The sequence below is a fragment of the Harmonia axyridis genome, chromosome 3 (assembly GCF_914767665.1).
Source record: "Harmonia axyridis chromosome 3, icHarAxyr1.1, whole genome shotgun sequence".
Classification (NCBI taxonomy): Eukaryota; Metazoa; Arthropoda; class Insecta; order Coleoptera; family Coccinellidae; genus Harmonia; species Harmonia axyridis.
The window spans coordinates 15,999,575-16,015,106 of NC_059503.1; the positions used below are offsets into that span (position 1 = coordinate 15,999,575).

At 35.1% G+C, this 15,532-nt stretch overlaps 2 protein-coding genes across 2 annotated transcripts; one reads left to right on the forward strand and one right to left on the reverse strand.

The window, feature by feature from the left end:
• The first annotated feature begins 1,598 nt into the window (after positions 1-1,598).
• On the forward strand, positions 1,599-7,799 carry LOC123677064. The gene is made up of 7 exons (XM_045613504.1): positions 1,599-1,873; positions 3,406-3,609; positions 3,661-3,938; positions 4,922-5,112; positions 5,385-6,282; positions 6,914-7,346; positions 7,578-7,799. Exons 1-7 carry the CDS (start codon positions 1,647-1,649, stop codon positions 7,765-7,767), a joined length of 2,421 nt encoding a protein of 806 aa, XP_045469460.1. The 5' UTR covers positions 1,599-1,646; the 3' UTR covers positions 7,768-7,799.
• Positions 7,800-7,840: 41 nt separating this feature from the next.
• Positions 7,841-14,901, reverse strand: LOC123677063 (ATP-binding cassette sub-family C member 4-like). Its single transcript, XM_045613503.1, has 18 exons — positions 14,718-14,901; positions 13,827-13,992; positions 13,577-13,687; positions 13,358-13,492; positions 13,101-13,302; positions 12,698-12,923; positions 12,074-12,230; positions 11,618-12,015; positions 10,995-11,506; positions 10,807-10,941; positions 10,548-10,753; positions 10,192-10,493; positions 9,646-9,876; positions 9,357-9,587; positions 9,020-9,309; positions 8,567-8,812; positions 8,354-8,514; positions 7,841-8,163 (listed from the first exon to the last, which is right to left on the reverse strand). Exons 2-18 carry the CDS (start codon positions 13,898-13,900, stop codon positions 7,896-7,898), a joined length of 3,885 nt encoding a protein of 1,294 aa, XP_045469459.1. The 5' UTR covers positions 13,901-13,992; positions 14,718-14,901; the 3' UTR covers positions 7,841-7,895.
• Positions 14,902-15,532: the final 631 nt, after the last annotated feature.

Sequence of the window (15,532 nt, forward strand, 5' to 3'; positions counted from 1 at the left end):
TGGAAATAACATTTTGTACTATAGAAATACATGCAAATTATGGCACAATCTACTGTTAAAAATTCAAACTTATTTATAACAGTTCATTAGCTGTCAAACTAGTTTATGACAGTTCATCTGCTATAATATTGCTTATTTTATTATAAATGAAAACAATATTCTACTTCTGCGGAAGCAAAATATTGGTTTTGAGCTCTCTCGTTCTTTGATGAGGTTATTTCATCACGATGTCTATTTTTTTCCGGCAATCATCTCAATCGATAAGGTTGGACTCACTGATGATGAATCCGTGGTAAAATAGCTTCTCAAAACACGTCCCAGACCTGGTGCATATTTGACAACACCAGTGCCATACTATTTCTGTAAAGAGATCGTTAACTGAGTCGGAAGTAGTCGCAAAAGTCTCAAATAACAGCTAGCAAGATTATGGCATCCATATTTTGGGATGTGCATATTATATTTCCCATAGACTATCTTGACAAAGGTAAAACCATCCATAATTAATATTTCATGACTTTATTGAATCGATTGAAGAAAAAACATCCTCAAATGAAAAAAAAAACAATTTCACAAAGACAATGCTTCTTGTCAAAAATCGATGAAAGCCATGGTTCTAGATCTGAACCACAGTTATTACTGGCTCTTTGAAGACCTTAGGGCTTTTTGCAAACTGGGAAGGAAAGCAGCCTAATAGAAAAATTACTACCGATTAATTTTTCTGAATTTTTCATATGTTGTAGAATATAACCTCCTGAACAAGAAAATCAATGCGTCTAACTCAATCCTATGACTAGCTTCCGAGATACAGAAATTAGCATTTCTGCAGAGTAACATTTTTCGTAGAGAAACATCTTAAATGAAAAACTTTTGAATAATGTTCGACTCACCCCGTATCTAACAATAATTTTTATTGAAAACCAGTTTAATATATAATTATAACCTTATGTGTAAATAATATTTGTCGCGCAAAACTGTGTCATTCAAAATGTTTTCTTACGAGAAATGTTCTTTAGATACAGAAATATCATTTCCATATTATACAACACAAGAAAAATTCAGAAAAACCAAGCGGTGACAATTTTTCCATAAGGCTATTGGCAGGTCTTTTGAGTTATTGGGTCTTATGAAAACGCAGAGAGTAATCTTTGGACAGAAAAAGGACTGAAAAGGAAAGGAGAGTTGGAGCATATGTATCACTCTTGAAGATGATTATGTTGACGAATAAAGTTGAATTTTTCAGAAAATATGTGTTTTTACTTTTTAGACTCGAGACTCATTGGGGGATATATACCTATATGCAGATTTGTAGACAACAAGGGCACAATAAGCGAGGGCTCGAATGCTCTTGACCCCAATTCAGTGCTTCTATAATTTTTTTCTCGATTTTTTTCAATTCTAATTTTCAACTTCCACCCTTCTCGATTCACTTACTTCAATAACCCGTGAAGATTGACACGGACGTTTAAAAATAACTGAGATTATGCCGCTTCCTCTAACGGAATAATAAAATAGTGTTATTATGTCATTATGCAACGACATTTTACGCTAAGATATTAACGAAATTTTTCAACCATATCAATAGAGATCAAAAATCTCGAAAGAATCTCATTAAGTGTTGTTGAAGGTATCAAGACTGACTGTTCACTATGAATAATTTCCAGGTTTTGCTCAATATATTTCTTGTGATATGTTACTGTATATGTGAAAATGTGATCGATGTTGATGATTTTCTTTCTCCGGAATATATGCCGACCACTTTGTTGATGTTGGAAAATCCGATCAGCAATAAGACTATCAGATTTTCCAATATGACTTCTGTAGCCGGATTTGATGGAAGTTTAGATAAAGCTATTGTCACCATGGGATATCACAGGTAGGTAATATATCAATAATATCAAAAAATCATAATAATCAAAGGAAAATCAATTTAGGTTTCAGAAGATTTTTCATTATATCACCTGAAACTGTGGTCAAATTCACTTAGGTATGTGAGTCAATTCTTGATATTCTAAATTTTCAATTTGTAATGTTTCCAATTCAGTCTGAAATAATCAGTTCAATATTGATGTAGCATACCTACTGCATTTATCTCATTCATTCATAAAAATAAGGGAACGTAGACATTGTGTGTCAATAAAAAAATCGTAGATAGATCATTATTCATTAACTATAGAAAACTTTTGGAATTGGTAGGTAAAGTAATAATTTTTTCAAAACTTTTAAGCACACTTTAGTTTACTCTGGGAGAGTGTGGAATATGAAATCGAATAAAAGAATTCATCCATCCTCCATCCTGTCAAAAGTTTTTCTTTGAAAATGTAATAGCTATTTGCATGAAACACTGGGAATTTTACTCTATATGGATTAGGATTCAACGCTAAATATCGACAAAAAGAATTTGATCAATAATCAGTGGCGGGATTCGAAAAAATTCCTAGAAAACATATTTCCAATTTCAGAATTGTTTTGTGTTAAGCTTCCCACAAATTTTTCAAACATAGTTTCCTTGATTTTTTCCTCCTAAAGCCAATGGATCATGGTCTTGAGCTAGGAGGAGTTCGATAAGTACCTCCGAGAAAATTTCTGGACGGTGGAAGGATGAAAGTTTTTATATTTGATTATTGGATTCTACAAATTTCAAAATGTGAAAAACATTTTTCCGAGAATTGATGACATGTTCATATAGGATCATGTTAACCTAGGGAGTTGTGCTGAAAAACATTGAACAAAATTATATAAGTTATTGTAACTGTTCATTAATTTGAGCAATGATTACTATCTCTGTCTGGCAACGATAGTTTCCTTTGAGTGATCAAAGTGGCTTTGCCAGACTATCAAAAAGACCCTTTCATTGCTCACAAAACAAATTTTGAAATTCTAGTTGCATATTGGAAAATTGATCATGGTTAACTCAAATTCTTTTTATCTCAATACTTCATATTAATGCTGATAAAAATGAGTACAGCAGAATCGAAATTTTTACGAATGAAATAAATACCTAGAATCAGAATAAATACTTCGGCAACAAAGCACAGGGTTCACAACACAAACCTAAGAAAAAGTCCAGTTTTGTGTGCGTTTTCAACTTGGAAACAGTTGGCGTCTCGGGTTTGCCATCCTTGGCATTGTTAGAATAAAGATACTATACAAGTATTAACTTGTGGAATTTGAGGCTTAGAGTTAGGCATTCGACGCAGAAAAACTAGTTCTGAACCTTAATGCCCCAAGTTTTTTCATTCTGGGAGCTGATCATTTTGATGATTTGGAATATTGTACAAGATAGAAAGAAATAATGAATCATATATTAGGTATTCTTATTACTAGACATTTTAGGATTCCATTTTTCCATTCAGCTAAACTTCTACAGTAAAAATTCACCTGTAAACCCGACTAATAAATTTTCAGACAGATGATGAACGAATATTTATGTAGAAATTACATAGCTGAACAAATAGTCCACGACATGTCGATGTCGCAAATAAACAAACGAATGGGAGTAATAAGCCACGGACCTGGATTAAGTACTCTCCAATCTGCAGAAACAAAATCTATACAGAATGGGTTATTGGAAGACGAAGGGTCATCCAACTACAAAAACTGGCTTTCTAAGTGAGTCTTCCCTTCCTATAAGAACTCCAGCATAAAGATGTATTTTTCCAGGAGCACAACTTTAGAGGATATATACAAGCATTACGAGATGGACAAGAGATCAGATGCAATCAAAGATGAAGAGGAGAGAGAAGATGAAGCTTACGATGAGCAAGTTTTAGGATATGATTACATTCACCAACCAAAACCAACTCATTCACCTGCGAAACTTGGACATAGTGGCGAAGGAATATTTGTATCAGGAGGAGGTGGATATCCACATCCACATCCATCCAGTAGCGGGGCAGGATATTTTGGCGGGTCAAGTATTGGAGGGCATTCTGGTGGAGGTAGGTTTTATTACGTAAAACCCTGAAAGGACGAAATTGCTAGATTTTGCTGGGTTTCGAGGGATTGGGAGAAGAATATCTCCATATTCCGGAGGTATTTATTTCAACTTTTTTTTTGTGAAATCCTCATGAACGAACTACTTTATAAAAGGTCGAACAGTGTGGGACTCCACCTTAGAAAACACGACCTACCACACTAAACATAACCAGATGTTCTCAATTTTTTGGCCCTTTTTGTTTGTAGCTCTATCACTATTTCTGTCATGTGGTTTTCGTGTATATCTATGTCCTTCGTCGTAGATTCTCTTCTTTGTGATATTTGAAAATTAGTTTGACCTGGGTTTCTATTAATCTCTTCTTCAATAGGTTTGTAGTCAACTAGTTTATTTAGTTCGTCATCTGGATGTTGACTTGCTTCTTCAAAAATCTTCTTGGCCTTGCCCTTCAGGAAATCTGTGTATCTCCCTCATTCTAAGTCTTTTTGGATTTGCTACGACATATTCATTGCAGCTTAACCGTTTATTTTCTGTCGTTTGTATCTTCTTGATATGGTTCTTGGCTGTAAGACCTATGCTGCCGATCCATCTGTTGAGCTTGCATTTGACTGTTCTCTGTTTGAAATTTTGGTTCATTTGGTTCTTTATGCTTATAAGTGAGTAAATAATGCTTATTGCTGAATTTGTATTGTGCAATGCATATTTTATATGGTTTTTCAAAAGTCTTTTATCTAGAGCAACACCTAGAAAATTGGCTTCATTTCTTCATTTCATCCATAGATTTCAGTTGACCTTTATTCTCCTTTTTTGTAGAAGAATATTCTGGCTCTTATTGCTGTTTATTTGAATTTAATTAACCATCTTCTAGTCGTTGTTGCAGCCTTCTGTGTATGACGTCTGTTCCTCATTACTTTCAAAATAAAGAAGCACGTTATTATCAGTTTTTATCCATCAATTGAAGATATTTTTGACGTTATTTTTTCATAGGTTCATATGGGGGAGGACATCATCCAATCATACATGAGCAAGTGATTCATGTACCTAAGCATCATCACCATATTAAGTACGTTGACAAGAAAGAAGGCCTCACAGAACTTTTTGAGATTGCGCTCACAGCATTGGCTTTCCTTTCATTTGGGATGTTCATCGTTCACGTTGTTATGTGCATATCAATGACTGTAAGTAAGAATTGAAAATTTTAAGGCTGGTTCAATAGATTGCAGACTTATAGCCCGACAGACAGATGTGAAACCAAAGTTGTTCAGAAAATTATCAGAAAAAGTCTGAAAAAGAATGTTAAGAGTAGAAGTTTTGAAATTACCAAATATTTGTTTCATTCCGAAAGAGAACGCAAAGCTCATAAGAAAATCATCTTGAACTTATTTTGTGTTTTCAATTCCTCTCAGAAGCTTGTATTTCCACAATTTATATGAATCTAATATGCTTTCAGACCAATACAACGACAACAGCTATGGGGATGATGATGCCAACAAATACAGGTATTACCGAAACATCAACTTCTGGAATGGATCAAGAAGGTGTTGTAGAACCGCCAGGTGGTGATGGAGGTGGCATGCCTGGAGTAGAAGGAGATGATATTGGAGGCGATGGCATGGGTGGAGGAGATGGAGGGGGAGATGATGCTGAAGGTGGTGGTGAAATGGGGGAAGGTGGTGGGGATACAGGGGAAGGTGGTGATATGGGAGGCGATGATATGGGAGGTGGAGGTATGGAAGTAGATACTGGAGGTGGAGATGACATGGAAGGTGGAGATCCAAGCCCACCAGATATGGAAGAAGGAGAAATGGGAGGTGATACTGCTGGTGGTGATGATATGGGTACAGGAGGTGGTGGAGATGATATGGAAGGAGGCACCACAGGTGATGAAATGGGAGGGGATGCCCCAGGTGGAGATGATATGGAAACTGGAACAGGTGAACAAGATATGGGAGGTGATGAAATGGAAGGAGGTGATGCTGGTGATGCAGATACGGGAGAAAGTGATATGCCAGGTGGTTCAGAAAACGGAGACGGAATGGAGACTGAGGGAAATGGGGATGAGGGTCAAATAGATACGGAGGGTGGTAATGAGGAAGGCATGAGTGGTGGTGGTGGTGATAATGAAAACGGTGGAGAAGACATTGAACAAGGTGGTGGTGATGATAGCGGTGATAATTTAGACATGGATAGTGAAAGGATTAAGGATTTATTCTTTTTGAATGGGGATTTTCGGAATCAGTTATTGCGTAAGAAAGTAATGGAAAGACTTGGTATAGTCGATAATACTAATGAGCAACAAAGAAATATGATTCCTTTGAACGGTTTTCATAGCATCAAATATGAAAGAGGTAAATTTGATCTCATTAAGGTACTAACGCCAATGCTTCAACAGGAAAAAAATTATATTATAGGGATCCAATTTAGGATGCCGCAAATAATTTTGAAATCGTTTAATGATTTTCACTTGCTTTTTTCATCTCTTCTGTCTTAATATTCATCAGAATAATGTAACTGTACTTTATTTAGACTTTCAACACTTCTTCTATTCCCGAGAATCACATATTTCGAATTCAGTATTACATTCAGATCAGATAATCATCTATAGATGATACCCTGCATTGTAGATAATACAGGGTATCCCTGAACCAACATGGAATATTTTGATATTTTGATGTAAATTCACACAACATCTGCATTTTGCCAAATATATTGGACCAAGATTTACATTATATGTATATCTATCACTGATAGTTCGGAAATTTTTTTTTTGTTTCCTTCTAAAATATTTTCTTTATATCTTCTTCCAGAAGAAAATGAAGAAAAACTTTTTGCATCAGTTGCACACAATGAAAAATTCAACTTCAATATTCTAAATGAATCAGCGGTTGTCAGGTGGAACTAATATTTCCGGCGCTTACAAAGATGTGGTCAACAAAATATATTAATCTTAGAAAATTTAATGGATTTCTAATTTCTCAGGTACCGGTACCGCTACTGGAGGTACAGCGACTGGTGGAACTTCTACAGGAGGAACAGCGACAGGAGGTACAGCAACAGGAGGTACAGATACACGAGGTACATCGACTGGTGGAGGGACTGCAACAGGAAGCAGAATTCAAGATGATATCACCGTGGAAACGGAAGAGGCTGTTGAGGTACCTGTAGGACCAGCTTTTGATGGAACGGGTAGCTACAGCAGCACTAATTATAGAAACAGAAGGGATGTGCCAAAAGTGGTGGATCCTAATAATTTCGCTTTGAATGAGTTGGCTAGGAGAGTTCTCGTGTCCATAGAGGCCGCTACTTTAGCAAGTACTGATAATGGAGTCTGTTTGAGGAAAACATTATGTGAAAACAACAGATACTCCAGGCAATTGGAAGATACCAATAAAATTTGGATACCTGTTTGGGGGTGAGTAATGAATGGATTTCCAACTTCTAAACATTCCAGTATTTGATAAACAAATTGATGTGATGGGTATTCATGTTCCATATGTTTAACGTTGCCAACAATTTTTCAACATTCAGATCAATTTCTGCCTATACTTTGATATAAATCAATTCTGTTCGAGTAGGAAACTCATTTCATCCAATATGCCATACAAATGTTTTTTATACAAACATTTTCTGTCTTTTGTTTCAGTTTGGGGATGAGTTGGCTGACCAGTAGACTAGGTATTAATGCTCATCCATATACATCTATGTTGGATAGTCTCAAAGCATCGATATTAGGTTTAGGGAGAGCAAAATGTGAAATTCTATATCAAAACTGTGATTTAAACAAAAGAAGAAGAAAAGCCAAAAGATCGAGAAAACAAAAACAGAAGAAATGAGTTAAAAAGAAGAGATATTGTCCAACATGAGTCAAGGCATGATGATATTTATTTTAATAAATAAAACTTTTCATTTTTGTTGATAGAGACTTTTATTGAAAACTCGAGTTCATTGTTCATTTGACCCATCAACTCTGTTCTTTACTATTATAATGTTCCTTTGCTATTCTCTTCAATTCTGTCTCCATCACGGTACCACATTTCGCTACCATTTTACTAAATAGACTCGCAGGATCTTGCAGTAATTCATGTGGTGTAGCAAATTCATGAACTCTTCCAGTTTCCATAACTATTACTCTGTCGGAATCCATTATAGTGTTGAGTCTATGAGCCACAGTCAGTACTGTGCAGTGTTTGAAATTTTTTCTGATGGATTTCTGGATCAATGCATCGGTTCTGGAAATTCAATTATTCAATTATTGGTTGAAATTTCAACGCTCAAGATTCTTCATTGATTGGCCTATGCATCAAGTTTCTAATTTTCAAGGTTTAGTCAATGAATGAGTTGTATAAAAAATTTTATTTTATATTTTCGGTGAGTATATTTTATATATCACTATGTGTTGAATTATGACTATATACTCACGTTGGGTCAACATTTGCAGTCGCTTCATCCATAACTAGAATCTTATTATCTCTTATGATGGCTCTTGCCAGACATATGAGTTGTCGTTGACCAACACTGAAATTGGAACCACCTTCAGATACATTCATATCGAGGTTCTCGATTGCGTGCCTCAATTCAACCTGAAAAAACAAAATTTGAATATAAAAATCCTTGCTGATTTGACGAACTTACGCAGTACAGAGCTTGCCATAAGGTTTGGTCGTCACATTTGCCAAAAGGGTCCAGGTTATAGCGAATACTTCCAGAGAAAAGCACAGGTTCTTGGGGTATAACAGAAATTCCAGTTCTCAGGTCAATTAGGCCAACTTTCATGATATCCACCCCATCGATTTCTATGGAACCTTCGATGGAGATTAGCCTGAATAAAGCAGAGACAAGACTGGACTTTCCTGCTCCTGTTCTTCCAACGATACCAATCTGAAAGGATGATGAGATTTAAGGCTGATTATTTGTTAATAAGGATGACAGAGACCACTTTTTCTCTCTTTCTCTCTCTCTCTCTCATAACAGAGTTGCCATGATGATGATGACTCCATCATGAATTTTGCATGAAACAAAGCCATCCCTCAAAAGGTGGCTGATATGCATTGTGAAAACCCTATATGACGTTCAAATTCTAATCACCTTTTCACTTGGCTCAATTTCGATATTCACATCTTTGAGAACTGGTTGTTCGCCTAAACTGAGAGTTGAATTTACGTTCTTGAATCTTATCCCACCAGCTTGTGGCCAGAACGGAGGTGGTTTGCAGATTGACTGGAACGGTCCCTCTTTATCGAGTCTCGTGTACTTGAGAACACGTTCAACACTTGTCATATGCGTGGCAACATCGGCCGTGTTTCTAGCTCCTAACTGAAGGACACCAATGATGATGAGGCTTTGCGAAACTATCAACCCAACATCTCCACTCAGAGCTGAAAACGACGTGTTAAAGTTGGGATTTAACGATAATTTAACACACCTTTATCATCGAAGAGAGACTGGAATGTTAAGATGAATAGGAAAATTATGGTTATAGTATTCAAGAAGAACCCAAAAGCATCAAAAAGGACTAGTAACAGGTACCATGTTGCAGTGTGTTGATCTTGTAATGTATCGAATTCTCTTCTGAGGACTTCTTCGGCATTTGCCGATCTTATGGTGGTTATACCGTTCAGAGTTGCAGCTACATATGAAAATACTGGTGCTTTTGCTGAAATCAATATTAGTTTTTCAAAACTCAAGGAACTGAGAACACTAAGCAAGGATACCTTTTCCTTCTAGTCTTTTCACATCTTGTGCACCCTTCAGAAAGATTCTTCGGAACCAGAAGACGAATAGTCCTATGACCACGGTAGGTATAGCCATCCAAGGTGATTTGATGATCACAAGTGTTGAAATTCCTATGCCTATGAGTATAACTTGAACAGAAAGCAGGGTGACACTAGGAAGTTGCTCGTCTATAGCACCCATATCTTTCGAAAACCTGTTGAGGATCTTTCCTGAGGACAAGGAGATTCTCTTACAATTCTTCTATGTATTAGTAACAGAATATTTGAGACTTGAGTTCCATATATAGTAGAAAGTAAATTTAGAAGATTGAGTATTTAACACTCAATTTGGGAGAGTTCAGGCATTTGATTTGCTTTTGCCAGAAGTGGAAAAGACTTTCTCACGCTCACTCGAAATGATTTATATCTAATGCAAAATTATCTTGCTATGAGAGCTGATGAAGTCTGACATAAGAAATGAAGGTTATCCAGACTATTCGGTATTGAAGTAAAATTCCTTAAAACTGGAATGAAAAAAACATTTACCCGAAGTGGTGGTATCATAGAATTTCATTCTTGCTTGCATGATGTTCAGGAACATCGAATTGTGAAGTTTTTCGGAAGCTTTCATGCAGATTTTATAGAAGAAAATTGATCTCCAAATGGTCAGCACCACACCACATATTATAAGAATTGTGTAGACTTGTATATAAAGGTCCTCATTTAAGATATTGGGGATCCAAGACCAAACAGTATCCACCAATGTATTATTCATAGTAGTATTGGGATGTATCACTATACTGGTATTTCCCAGAGGATTTTTTTTTGACTGATCCATATTATTCGTCCTAAAAGTTAACTGCAATTTTTATTGAACGACAGTATTTGCATGCAAGTCTTACCAAAATGTTATCCACAGATCTGAACCGATGCAAAAACTTTGCGCTGTTAGGAAGAGAAACATCTCGAAAAGCAGAACAAGTGTGCTAGCTCCTGCTTTGTAGTAATCTTTGTAGACTGAAAATGAGATCAAACCTTTTTTGATTAGTTCTTGCGTCTCTCGGGTTTTATTGTCCTCTTCTTCCTTTTCGTTTTCATAATCAAACGACTAAAATATATTCAACTTGAAAAATTCTGACTATTCAATATTATGAATCTTACCCCTAGTGACAACATTGATTCAGCCTTTTCTTCCAAAAGTTTATTCTCTCTAAGCTCGACATTGCTAGTTTGTCTGATAATATTCAATTCATTTTTAGATAGTTCGTTCGGTTTCAAGAACTTTTCCACTCTACCCTGAACACAAATCGAATATAATTACTTTTTAACTAGATGTACCATTTACTCACATCTTTGAAAATTAAAACCACGTCAGCATGACTCAAAAATTCTATATGATGGGTTACAACAATTCTTGTTTTTCCCTGAAGAAATTCCAAGATGCATTTTTGAACAATACGCTTGGCAACATGGGGATCAACAGCAGATAATGGGTCATCTAACAGGTATATATCAGCTTCACGGTAGACACAACGGGCTAGACCCACCCTTGCCCTTTGTCCTCCGCTCAAGGTCATCCCTTTTTCGCCGATGGTGGTGCTGTCACCGTGCAAGAAATTTTGTAGGTCCCTTTTCAGAGCGCATGCCTCAAGGACGTTCTCGTATCTTTCTTTGCAGAAGGTTTGACCGAAGAGTATATTGCTTCTGATGTCGGAGCCAAAAATCCATGATTCTTGTGAAGCGTAAGACATTGTTCCTCCAACTTCTATTTTTCCTGACGTGATTGGTATCTCACGGAGAAGTGACAGAAGGATGGAGCTCTTTCCAGAACCAACACTGCCGACAAGGACGCAGAAACTACCTGAAATATTAATGATTAAAGTTGTGCCACACTATTTTTTGGATAAATCTAATACAACTACCTTATCCTTACTGTTTGTTAAATTGTTTTAAAGGGGTTATGACACCTCACCTGGTTTGATTTCGAAAGATACGTCGATCAATGTTTCCATCCTATCTAGCCATCTAGCGTTTACGTTGGCTAACTTGACTGCTCCTGTTTGAAGGGTTGTCTCAGTATTTTTTCCGATGTCGTTTCTTTCTTCCTTCGATAAAAACTTCTCTATCCTTTGGATTGAAGCCTTCGCTTCAGCGTATGCGGAAAGAGCCATTGGAAACATGATGCAAACCACTAATTGCAGGAAATTTATAGATTGAGACATTGCAAATACCAGGCTTCCTGTTAGCTCGTGTCCAGTGAGAACATAAGTAATCACGATTATGTAGAGCGATACCCTCTCCGTGAAAACTTGGACTGATGTCGAACATGCTTTGATGTAGGAGGTTTGTCTGATCAGTAGTATTTCGCTTCTGAAAGTCAATACATAGGTGAGGAACTGAATTCTTCAATTATTTATTCATCACCTACATCCTGAGCTGTGCGACCATATTTTCAAATGGCTTCTCCCAGGCGTACATTTTAATCATTTGGATTCCGGATATGATTTCGTGCATTAATTTCATTCTGCTGTCTGTTTTCGAGGCGATTTCCATTCTCAATTTTCCCTGCAATCTAGAAAAATACCCTGAAATTAAAAGAATAGCAAACCTTTGAACCCAGTTATATGAGATCAATTTTCAATTTAGAATTATATCCTAATTTTGACCAGACAAAAGAGAAAACCTAATAGGTAATCATTAGGAAGACACTATTCGAATCAGAAAATCTATAGATCAGAAAAATTGTCGGGGAATCATCATTTACTTCAATCAATATATTTCAATGATCTCTTGAGCATTCTTTCTCATTGTATAATTAAAATAAATTACTGCTTCACGGTGCTCACGAGGTTAATAATTCTTCAAGCACAAGAAATAATTTGCTCAAAGTACTCGGATTGAGATGAAACTAATCTTATATTGATTAAATACTAGGCAATCCTAATACTGTAATAAATATTCTATTACCCTATTTACTTTTTCTTGGTTTTGTAACATAGTATTAAATTGAACATAGTTAACGTAAAGAACATCATCTGATATTATTTCTCACCTTGAAGAGGTACAGCTTGCAAAACCATAGCTCCAATTCCCACGAAAGCAACTGGACCAACGAAATCATACATAACGTAGCTACCAATCACTGCTTGAATTGGCATTATCCAGATGAAATGAAATACCGAAGCTGCAAAATCGAATCTGTTGACATCGTTAGAAAGGAGGTTCACTAGCATTCCTACGTCAGTGTCAACCAAAGATGTTTTACTCAGTTTCAAAACCTGGAAGATGATTTCTCTTATTTTCAGTTGAGGTATACAGGGTGATTCATTGGTGAATGGGCTGAAGCTAAGGGTTGTTAGATGAAGAACTCTGCTCTACCTTACCTTATGAACTATTTTATTTTCATCTGAGGAACCTCACAATTCACCCGTTCCAATAAGAGATAAACTACTCACCTTTCTGTAAATGAGGGAACAGCAAGCCACTCTAACTCTCATTCCTATTCTTTTTGTGTAAAGGTTCCCTTGATGAGCAATGAGGCAGTTTAGGAAGTTCATGGAGATCAAGGTGATGCCTAAGTAACAGCCTTTGCGTATATTTCTTGGAACTTCGTTGAAAATTTTTATGAATTCAGAAAGAACCATTGGCATGAAATACCTATCGAAACAGTTTGTGTTGAAACTATAAATTTGAGAAGATTGGCTCAACTTACGAATAGATGACGATTCTCAACATGATAACGATACCGGCGATGGAGAAAGACTTCCAGAAAGTATTTCTTATTGCAGTCAACAAACTTGGCTTCGTGTTTTTGAAACTGGCTTCTGTAATAACGTTTTTCCAATTTCTGTAATAACGAATGATTCAAAAGTAGAATATAATGTATTCAATAAAATTGCAGATGAGAAGAGAAGCTGAATGTAATAATTACCTTTCTAATTCATTTGCCAAATATTCGCTTTTATCGGCATTCATAGTATTGTAGATATCTTTCATGCCTAGGTTATTGGAGTATCCATATTTGAAAAACGGAATGACCCACCTAAAGAACACACAGGTGAAAAAAATCATTATAATGACTACCTCAGTTTTCATTGCCTACCGAATAATTTTCCACGTTTGGATGCTTATTATTTAAAAAAAAAATGGGTGCAGATAATTGAAAATATGAAATAACTTACCAAAAAAATAGTTTAGAAATCGCATTTGCTCTATTCTCTGGACTGGGATTACAATATTTCTTCGAGGTGTCCATTGTTGGGATACTGAAGATTCAACATGTAAACAGGAATTTCGTGTCACTATACGTGTTAGTGATCTTCAAACTCTGCTAACGGTGTCGTTGACCTAGAATTAATGTTGAGAATGATTATTCAATTATTTCATGGAGGTACAATACATCACCTTATATAAATAAAAGTTTGATTCTATTTGAGACTATAGTGTGAGGTCAGTATTTTTTCTTAGTAGTTGATAATTTGAGAAAATATTTAATCTAATTAAATGCACAAAAATTTGAATGAGAGAGCAATCATGGGAGATTCAACAACAAAATACCTTCAAAAATAAAAAAGAAAACATGTTATAAATTTTAACAATATTTTCCTCATAATTGAGTTATATATAACATACTTCAGCAATTCAATCAAGAAGAACTATCGCTTCAAAATAATTAAAGCTTCCAAATGAAGAAGACAACTGAATTTTTTTTAATCACGTTGATAGAATATACATCTTGAGTTAATCTGATAATTTTTTCAAAATGCATGAAAATAATTTGATTATTTTCCTCATAATTGAGTTGAATATTTCTTTGGTGATTCAATCCAGAAGAACTATCGAGTTTCAGAATAATTAAAGCCTTCAAATGAGGACCAATTGAATTTTTCATAACTACATTGATAGAATATACCTACATTTTGAGTTAATCTGATAATTTTTTCAGGATTCAGAATATAGCAGGATTGCAAAAAATATAATATGTTACTCATATACGAAATTTTATATTTTTGAATTTTGTCATATTGTTCCTTGTTATACTTAGTTTGAAGAAGAACTTATATTGAACTTACCTGAAACGTATCTAGAACAGTCAACACAGCATCCAATGAAAAGAAAAAGGAATTCCCTCTGAATATTTTTGAAAGTTTGAATTTGAAATTGTCACTCATGACAAAACAATAATTCGAACATAGAAAAACTGGATAAAAAAATTTTTCTTCAATATAAAATGCAGTTGAATCGAGAAAACTACAAGTAGATATGGAGTATTTGAGAATATTATTTCGATTCCAGACTTTCCTTATCTGAAGAAAACCAAATAAAGATTACTGGCCGATTCTATAATTAAGTATGTATATCAATTGTTATTTACTCAGTATTCTTATGTCGGATAAATCTTTATGCCCTACCCAAGTCAATATCTAACTTTGTGTTGAAACATCATTTGCATCATAGGTGCAACAAATATGTGATCGGAGTTTTGAAATTTTGATTAAACCTAGGTACCTACATACGCTAAAAATCAGTGAATCTCGAGGTTTAAACTTCTAAAGGGATATTCATTTTTAAATTTAAATTTAGTTGGAACATTGATTATTTCATATGTTGAAATATTTTTTTCAATTGGAGAAAATTATGAACCTTTATTGAAAAAAATAACAAACATCTTGATTGATTCGGCCGTCATATGGTAGAAATTTATAAAAGATCCAATAGAAATATGTGATTTTATTTCGATAATGAATGTTTTTTCAGATTCTATTTCCAGATTCTGAATCATTTGTAATAGATTAGTTATAAATTATTTTGATATTTTGAATTAATTGAACATTACGTGATTGAAAGTATGTTTCTGCTAACGAGATCAATAATATATTACCAACAA

Excerpts from the sequence above, each read along its gene's own strand:
- LOC123677064 (XM_045613504.1), top strand. The coding sequence starts at position 1,647 with ATGAATAATTTCCAGGTTTTGCTCAATATATTTCTTGTGATATGTTAC. Across the intron at positions 1,874-3,405 it reads GTCACCATGGGATATCACAG|ACAGATGATGAACGAATATT; the intron begins GTAGGTAATATA and ends ATAAATTTTCAG. Across the intron at positions 3,939-4,921 it reads TGGAGGGCATTCTGGTGGAG|GTTCATATGGGGGAGGACAT; the intron begins GTAGGTTTTATT and ends ATTTTTTCATAG.
- LOC123677063 (XM_045613503.1), bottom strand. The coding sequence starts at position 13,900 with ATGGACACCTCGAAGAAATATTGTAATCCCAGTCCAGAGAATAGAGCA. Across the intron at positions 13,493-13,576 it reads TTGGCAAATGAATTAGAAAG|AAATTGGAAAAACGTTATTA; the intron begins GTAATTATTACA and ends TCGTTATTACAG. Across the intron at positions 12,231-12,697 it reads GCAAGCTGTACCTCTTCAAG|GGTATTTTTCTAGATTGCAG; the intron begins GTGAGAAATAAT and ends TTTTAATTTCAG.